We start from the raw sequence: 9,009 nt of genomic DNA on the forward strand, positions 1-9,009 counted from the left end.
CAGTGGCTGGACCTCTCACAGTTTTAACCTCGACTAAGACCTCATTCAAGTGGGGGGAGGAAGTGGAGAAAGGCTTCTTCATGCTCAAGCACAAGTTCACCACAGCACCCATTCTCACCATACCTGATCCCACAAAACAGTTTATCGTGGAGGTCGACACTTCTGAGTCTGGGGTCAGAGCCATCCTCTCCCAGAGGGCCAATGATAACAAGGTCCACCCCTGCTCCTTCTTCTCTCGCCGGCTGTTCCCTGCTGAACGAAATTACATCAGCGACAGAGAGCTGTTAGCCATCAAGCTAGCCTTAGAGGAGTGGAGGCACTGGCTCGAGGGGTCGGATCTCCCCTTCCTCATCTGGACTGACCACAAGAATCTGGAATACCTCAAATCCGGCAAACGCCTTAACTCACGGCAAGCCCGATGGTCTCTTTTCTTCTCCCGTTTCCAATGCACGCTCTCCTACCGCCCAGGCTCTAAGAACGGCAAACCCGACGCCCTGTCCAGGATATTCTCTGCCCGCCAGAAGGAGTCTAGTATACCTGAAACCATCCTCCCTCCACGCTGTTTGGTGCAGAAGGCCTTGGAGCAGGACCCCAGAGAAGGTAACTCAAGCAACATTCCACCTAACCATCTGCTTGTTCCCTGTTCTGTGTGAATCCAGGTGCTGCAGTGGGGTCATGGCTCCAAGTTGGCTTGTCATCCAGGAGCTGCTCGAACCCTGGCACTCATCCAACAGCGCTTCTGGTGGCCATCCATCAAGGAAGACGTCCAGGAGTTTGTGGCAGCCTGCGACACATGTGCCCGGAACAAGACAGCCAATCAACCCCCTGCTGGCCTGCTAAGACCCCTCCCAATTCCTCATCAACCCTGGTCTCACATCACCCAGGACTTCATCACAGGACTCCCCAACTCAGGTGGCAACACATGCATCCTCACAGTTATTGACCGGTTCTCCAAGACAGTCCATTTTGTCCCTCTGCCCAAGCTTCCCACAGCTAAAGAAACTGCCGAATTACTCATCCTTCATGTTTTCCACCTACACGGATTCCCCACTGACATCGTTTCCGACCGGGGTCCTCAGTTCACTGCACAATTCTGGAGGGCCTTCTGCAAACTCATTAGGGCCTCCTGTAGCCTCTCCTCAGGGTTCCATCCTCAAACCAATGGCCAGGCAGAACAAGCAAATCAAGCTTTGGAGGTGGCACTCAGGTGCATGACGTCCAGGGATGCCGCTTCTTGGAGTAAGTACTTACCTTGGGTCGAGTACGCTCACAACACTCTCCCTTCATCTGCCACAGGCCTCTCGCCCTTCCAGTGCTCCCTAGGTTACCAACCATCACTCTTCCCCAACCAAGAGGAGGAGGTCACCATACCCTCAGCCAAGACCTTCATACGCTGCTGCAGGAGGACGTGGGCATCGGCTCGGAGAAGACTCATTCATTCCACCCTAGCATCCAAGAGGAAGGCCGACAAACACCGCTCTAAGGCACCCACTTACCGGGTGGGGCAGCGAGTCATGCTCTCCATGCGCCATCTGCCACTCAAAACCGTCTCCTGCAAGCTGGCTCCCAGATACCTAGGACCCTTCCTCATCAGCAAGGTAATCAATCCATGTTCTGTCAGACTGGCATTACCACTCACCATGCGATGTATTCACCCCATTTTCCATGTGTCACAGCTTAAACCTCTGATCTCTAGTTCATTGTTTTCAATGCCTTTACTGACAGTACCCTCCCCCCGAGGAGCTCCCACTGGGAGCTACATTCTTCCTGGGGCACCCTCTCCTCCTGGGTGTGGGTTTGTCAGGATGTTGAGCATGGAATTTCCATTTTAACAGAGGTCCAGAATGTCCTTGGCTCCCACCCAGCTTCTTTCTTCTGGCCCATAGCCTTCCCAGTCTACCAGATACTCAATTTGACCTCCTCTGCATCTGGAGTCGAGTAACCTATTTATCTGGTAGATGGGCTCACCTTCTAGGCTTAAAGGTGGATGCTCCTGGAGGAGAGGGTTCTTGGCAAGCAGGCCTGGAACGGCAGGCTTTAGACAGGAGACTTGAAATGTTGGGGACATCCGACTGTGAGGGGAAAGTTCTAACCTGTAAGAGACATTGTTGATTCGCCGGAGTATTTTGAATGGACCGATGTATCGTGCTTGTAGTTTTCAGCATGTGTTGGGTGCTCTGAGATTCTTCGTGGAGACCCACACTCTGTCACCAGGAGTGAAATCTGGGTTGCTACTTCTCTGCTTGTCAGCATATTCCTTGTACTTGGCATTTACTGTCTCGATATGCTGATGTACCTCCTCTCAGACAGCTTGGCTGTGAGAAAACCAGTCTTCAGTGGCTTGAACTTGTGCTGGAGTGTCGTCCCAGGGGAACAGGGGTGGTTGATAGCTGAGTATGCACTGGAAGGGGGTTAGTTGTGTCACAGAGTGCGTCAGTGAATTTTGTACATACTCGGCCCATGGGATGAAACGTGACCAGTCCCCCGGTTCCTCATGCAGAAAATTTGTAGAAAGCATCCGATCTCTTGGTTTGTCCTCTCCACTTGGCTGTTGAATTGAGGATGATAACCAAATGTGAGACTTACTGAGACTCCTAGCCGCTCCATGAAGCAGGTCCACAAACGTTAAATGAACTGGGGGCCTCGGTCGCTGACTGTGTCCTCAGGGATACCAAAGTATCTAAATACTTGTTGAAACAGTAGTTCAACAGTTTGGAGTGCTGTAGGGATGCCTGGTAATGGAAAGAGTTTCAGTGCTTTGGAGAGCCTGTCGACTATCAACATGATGGTGGTGTTGCCCTGGGAGGGTGGTAAGTCTGTGATGTAATCGATGGCTATGTGTGACCAAGGTCTTTGAGGTACCAGGAGGAGACAAAGCTTACCCGCTGGCAGTGTTCATGGAACCTTTGCCTGGGCACACTTGGAGCAAGATTCAGTGAACTGGTTGATCTCCATGAGCATGTTCTCCCATCAGTACTTGTGAGTTCTCCCATCAGTTAATCTGGTGAGTTCGATGGCTGCCAGGCTGTCCCGTGGTGGGAGACGTGTGGGCCCAGGTGATGAGTCGCCTTCAGAGATGCTTTGGGACATAGAGCAGGCCAGGTGGAAGGCTGACTGGAACTGTCCTGGGTTGGGAGTTCCTTATCTGCTGGTCTAGGTCCCAAGTGATGGACTGTATAAAGCAGTTGGATGGAAGAATAGCATGGGTAGCAGGATCCTGGCATGATGAGACAAAGGTGTGAGACAGGTTAGTGTTCTTTGATCCTGGACGGAATGAGATCGAGAAATTAAAACGCATGAAGAAGAGAGCCCATCTGGCTTGGCGTGGGTTTAGTGGCTTGGCTTTCTTGAGATACTCTAGGTTTTTATGGTCGGTGAGTATTGTGAAGGGATGAGTGGCCCCTCCAGCCAGTGTCTCCACTCCTCAAGAGCGAGCTTGATGGCAAGCAGTTCACGGTTCCTGATGTCATAGTTTCTCTCTGCAGACATGAGCTTCCTGGAGAAGAAAGCCACAGGATAAAGTTTTTGTCTTTCATTGAAACGTTGGGATAAGATTCCTCTGACTCCTGTGTCAGATGCATCAACTTCCACTATGAAAGGCTTGGTCAGGTCAGGATGCTGCAGAACCGGTGCTGAAGTGAACATGTTTTTTAGCCGATTAAAGGCTTCCTCAGCAGAAGGGTTCCACTGAAGCCATTTTGGCCCCTCCTTGAGCAAGGCCACTAGGGGAGCTGCAATCATGCTGAAGCCTCTGATGAAACCACGGTAGAAGTTCACAAAGCCCAGGAATCATTGAAACTCCTTTATCGACATGGGTACTGGCCAAGACATGACTGCAGAAACCTTGGAGGAATCCATGCTGACTCCTTCTGAACTTATGATGTACCCCGAAAAGGAGATTTGGTTATGGTGGAATTCGCACTTCTCTGCCTTTATGTAGAGAAGGTTGGTTAGTAAGCGCTGGAGGACAGCTCTGACATGTTCTTGATGACTTTTCTTGTCAGGGGAGTAGATCAAAATGTTGTTGATATATGCAATAACATATCTTCCCAGCATGTCCCTTAGTATGTCATTGATAAGGCACTGAAATACACTGGGAGCCGAAGAAAGGCCATATGGCATTACCTGGTACTCAAAGTGACCAGTGGTTGTACTGAAAGTGGTCTTCCATTCGTCTCCTTTCTTGATCCTTATCAAATTATAAGCACTGTGCAGGTCAAGCTTGGAGAATATCTTGGTGGAGTGAAGTTGTTCTAGGGCAGATGGAACAAGAGGAAGAGGATAGGGATATTTGACGGTAACCTGGTTAAGTCCTCTATAATCTATGCAAGGTCGAAGGCCGCCACCTCATTTTTCAATGAAGAAGAAGCCTGCTGAGGCTGGTGATTGGGAGGGATGACTGTATCCTTGGTTGAGGGCTTCCTGGATGTATTACTCCATGGCAGTGTGTTCCTTCTGGGAAAGGAGATAGATTCGACCACACGGAGGTGACATACCTGGTAGAAGGTTGATAGCACAGTCATATGGTCTGTGAGGTGGTAGCCCACAGGCTTTTCTTTTACTGAAGACTTCCTGTAGGTCTAGATAACACTCAGGGACATTCTCAATAGAGTCTGGTTGCAGGCTCTCCACTGATGTTGAGGAGATACATAGTTGGGGACGTAAGAGACAGTTTTGAAAGCATGTGGGAGACCATTGAAGAATTTTCTTGTTCTGCCAAGAGATCAGTTGATCATGAAGTTGTAACCAGGGTTACCCAAGAATGATGTCATGATGGACTGTGGTGTTCACATAGAGAGAGATGTGTTCTGAATGGAGTGCTTTCACCTGAATGTGAATGGGAGCGGTTCTAGTAGTGACAAGGCCATCACCTATGGGTCCTCCATCGATGGTTTGAATGCTGAGTGGACTCTGCAGAGGGATTGTGGGCAGGTCGTACTTCTGGACGATCATGCTGTTGATGAAATTCCCCTCCATGTGGAGGACACCCGCTTTAACAATACAGGCACTTTAAACAATTGTGCATTAAATTTTTGCTCAGGACTCACCGCATGAGTCGTGGTTTCTGCTGAATTGGAGCGAGATGGGTGGATGGGACACTGGTTGATTTTATGCTCTAAACTCCTGCAGTAAAAGCAGAGACCATCTCTCTTCCTCCTTTCCTGTTCTGATCATTTCAGATGAATGTTGGAAACTTCCATGGGTGCATTTTCTTCAGACACATGAATGGGTGTGGAGTTCTCCGTGAGAGAGGGCCAGCTGGTAAGCAGATGATTTAACCGGATTGCTAAGTCAATAAGGGAGTCTAGTGTTAAGTTTTCATCCCTACATTCCATTTTGCTGAGAACCTCAGGACGAAGACCTTGGTGGAACACTGCCTTCAATGCTGGTTCATTCCATCCACTGGCTGCGGCCAGAGTTTGGAAATCCAAAGCATATTCAGCAACTCTTCTTGAACCTTGTTTCATGGTAAGAAGACTTTCTTTGACTTCAACTCCATCAGGTTCGTGATCAAATACTTGTTTGAAAAGCTTGAGGAAACACTCATATGAAATCATTCATTCTCCTCCTTTTCTCCATATGGTGCTTGCCCATTGCAATGCCTTACCAGTGAGAAATTATAGAAACTTAGCAATTTTGTGTTCATCCGAGAGTTGAGGCACAGTAGAGAAATACAGGGAGCACTGAAGCAGGAATCTCTTGCAGGCATGAGCATCCCCAGCATACTTTTCCGGAACGGGGAGCTGTAATGCGGAACTAGAAGATGCCTCAGGGTGTGAAAGGAGGGCCTGCGACATCACAGCTGCAAGTTGTGCCATCTGTGTGTTGAGGTCCGCAAGCATCTGTTGATGTTCTCCTAGTAAATGCCCCTGAGCATTCAATGCAGTTTGCTTCACCTCCTCAGCTACATCCATTGTAGGCAAAGCATCCTGTCAGGGTGCAGGCACTTACAGATGTATTTGCAGGGGAGAGTGGGGAGCAAACAGTAACAAAGCCAAATCATGAAGCTACGATTGTGGTCAGAAGGCAGGCTAGGGTCAGTCGATCGCTGAACAGAGTAACACAGGCAAGACAGGAAGCGTTGACTAAAAAGGGAACATGATAATCAAAACAACAAGAGACAGGCAGAGATATAAAGGCTCAGTATGGACTGGAAAAGACAGAACGATACTTCGCATTGAGGGTGTGTGAGGGAGAGGTTTAAGTAGCGTGGTTACTGATTGGGAATAAGCCACAGCTGAGTTCAATACTCCGATGACAGGGGGCGCTGTGACTCTTGGACATCGTAGTCTTGAGCAGCCATGTTTGTAGTTCAATTAGCGCTGCTGGTTTCAATGCCTTTACTGACACCCTGAATAGAATAATAATATTACAGCACCACGAATGAACCATTGAATTGTGTCGTGTTGTGTTTTTAACCTCAATAAATCACTGCATTGTCTTGTGACTGTGAGACCAATGATGAGAGACACATCGCAGTTATGATACATATTTATTCCTTTCTTTGACATCGCATGCCATGCGCCAGAAACAACACCAGCACATTTATTATAGTGTGACTCTGCTGGGTGCCTGGGGGACAGCAGTGAACCAGCGCTTTCACTTTACATCACTACTGTAGAGTTACCATCCAATATCACACTCCGTACGTCACACAGCTGTCTGGTTTCATCTCTCAGCACCATTAGGACTAATCCCCATGCACCTGTTCCTGATTAGAGCTCAATCACAGCACAGACATTTATATAAGGACTCTGAGTAACACACAGACTTTGTGAAAACCTTGTATTTTGTGTCACTTTTCTGGTTTTGACCCTGTTTGTGTGTTTGGACTGTGAGTATTGTATCCCTCTGATATCCTATCTGGGCCTCACTCCACCACTGCCTGGTTTTGTCTCCATTTTGGATTGGTTTGCTGTGTGTTTTCAATAAAACTCTTCCTGTGATTACATCTGTCTATCGCCCTTACACAACACAAACCGTCACCTGTCCAACAAGCGAATGGACTCATAAAACTGTTTTAACTCGTTTTATATGAAACTGTCATGAATATTTTCTGTAAAATGTGTTACTAAATAATCCCATGTTATTTTTTAAAAAACAAATTAAAAATAAGTGCTGGATAAAAACCCATCTGTCTTATGGAAATAAAGAGACAAATTTCATTATCTGGTGGTCAAGTGTTTATGAGATTTGTTGCCTTGTGCTGTAATCATGTCTAACCATGGAGTGAAGTTTTATGATCTGAAGGTGAAGTGAAATTTCCTGCAGGATCAATAAAGTTTATCTTATATAGAGGAATGCATAATCTTTAAAAAAAAAATCAGGTATAGGAATATTATTCACTTTAACCCCAACAGTGTGTATGTGTGTGTGTCAGGTGAAATACGACTTCTTGTATGAGAATCATCACGTGTGCTGTCAGGAGCTGTGGAGCTCAGAGCTTCAGAGGAAGATTTACACCACCTTCATCATGGTGGCTCTGTTTGTTCTGCCGCTGGCGACCATGTCGTTCCTCTACACACGCATCAGCATCGAGCTGTGGATCCACAAGAGGGTGGGGGACACCTCGGTCCTCCACACCGTCAACCACACCCAGATTAACAAGATCTGCAGGTACACAGGACACTCGTTTCACAAAGAGTCTTTATTTTTCTGGAAATTTGCTTTGCTCCAGTGTCGATTGTTAAAAGCGTGATACAAATAAACTGACTTGACTAAGTAGTGTGAAGAGAAGAAGGCAATAACCATAACACATCTGGCCACCTGGTGAACATCTGTCTGGTCTGCTTTTGACACAGGAAGAAGAAACGTGCAGTGAAGATGATGGTCACTGTTGTGCTGCTGTTCACCATCTGCTGGGCTCCATTCCACACCGTCCACATGATGTTCGAGTACAGTGAGTAAAAATCTCCTCTCAAACACTTGTACACACAGTATTTATAATATACCTGTGATCTTTATCTTCATCATGCAGCTGTAGCTCGTCGAAAGCCGAGCTCATGCCTTTAAATCCACACTGCTGCTGTATGTCTTTTACTTCTTACAAATAAGCAAAGTCTTTCCATCCATCTTGCTGACTTTTCCTCAGATAATCTGGAGCAAAAATATGATGAGGTGACCTTGAACATGATCCTGGCCGTGGTTCAGGCCATTGGTTTCTCCAACTCCTTCAACAATCCCATCGTTTACGCCTTCATGAACGAGAGCTTTAAGAAGACCTGTGTCTCAGCTGTGTCCTCGTACTTGCACAGGACCAGAGTGCACAACGTCAGAGTTCACTTCTCCAAACCTCGTCACGCGGCCAGCGCCAACACCAACAGCTCGGAACTCCATGACCAGACCACTTGAGTATTATATGCAGTGAGGGTGTGCTGATCATTTGGGATGTGATATACGGCCATGTTTACCATCACAGTTTTTATTGAGTTCCGTTCAGGAGGAGGCTGCCTACATAGCGCACATCTCTGAACTCCTGAGAGAAATGCACCTATTCCCTGGAAGGTGATATTAGGACAGCTGTGGGGTTTTTTTGTTTTTTGTTTTTGTAAGAAATCTTTATTTTTGGTCAAATGTAAGCACCGTCTCATATTTTCTTTTCTCTGAGAAGTCAAGCACAGAATTTTGTTCTCTGGATAAAAAGTATTCCTACTTACAATATTGTGATGTTGATTATGACGGTAAATTATAAAAATGTAATATCAGTTTTAGCGTCGTTTCTGTCTGTGATTGGTGTACAGTAAGAAAATTATGCTAATCTAAATCCTGATTAGTTCCAGTGGTCCTGATGGAGGGTACTGTGTGCTGATTGGTTACTTTGGTACTGGGGGAGGGTACTGTGTGCTGATTGGTTACTTTGGTACTAGGGGAGGGTACTGTGTGCTGATTAGTTACTGTGGTGCTGGGGGAGGGTATTGTGTGTTGATTGGTCACAGTGATGATGGAGAGGGTACTGTGTGTTGATTGGTTACTTTGATACTGGTGGAAGGTATTGTGTGCTGATTGGTT

The 9,009-nt window shown here is 47.0% G+C and overlaps 1 protein-coding gene across 1 annotated transcript in view; it reads left to right on the top strand.

Moving 5' to 3' along the window:
- Window positions 1-8,730, top strand: part of qrfprb (pyroglutamylated RFamide peptide receptor b) — a 28,996-nt gene extending 20,266 nt beyond the window's left edge. Inside the window, exons 4-6 of the mRNA XM_060938701.1 lie at window positions 7,382-7,617; window positions 7,803-7,900; window positions 8,093-8,730. Coding sequence (XP_060794684.1) covers window positions 7,382-7,617; window positions 7,803-7,900; window positions 8,093-8,352 — 594 coding nt within the window. The 3' untranslated portion in view covers window positions 8,353-8,730. The remainder of the gene's footprint in view (window positions 1-7,381; window positions 7,618-7,802; window positions 7,901-8,092) is intronic.
- The last annotated feature ends 279 nt before the right edge of the window (window positions 8,731-9,009 follow it).

The sequence above is a fragment of the Neoarius graeffei genome, chromosome 14 (assembly GCF_027579695.1).
Source record: "Neoarius graeffei isolate fNeoGra1 chromosome 14, fNeoGra1.pri, whole genome shotgun sequence".
In the NCBI taxonomy this organism is placed as follows: domain Eukaryota; kingdom Metazoa; phylum Chordata; class Actinopteri; order Siluriformes; family Ariidae; genus Neoarius; species Neoarius graeffei.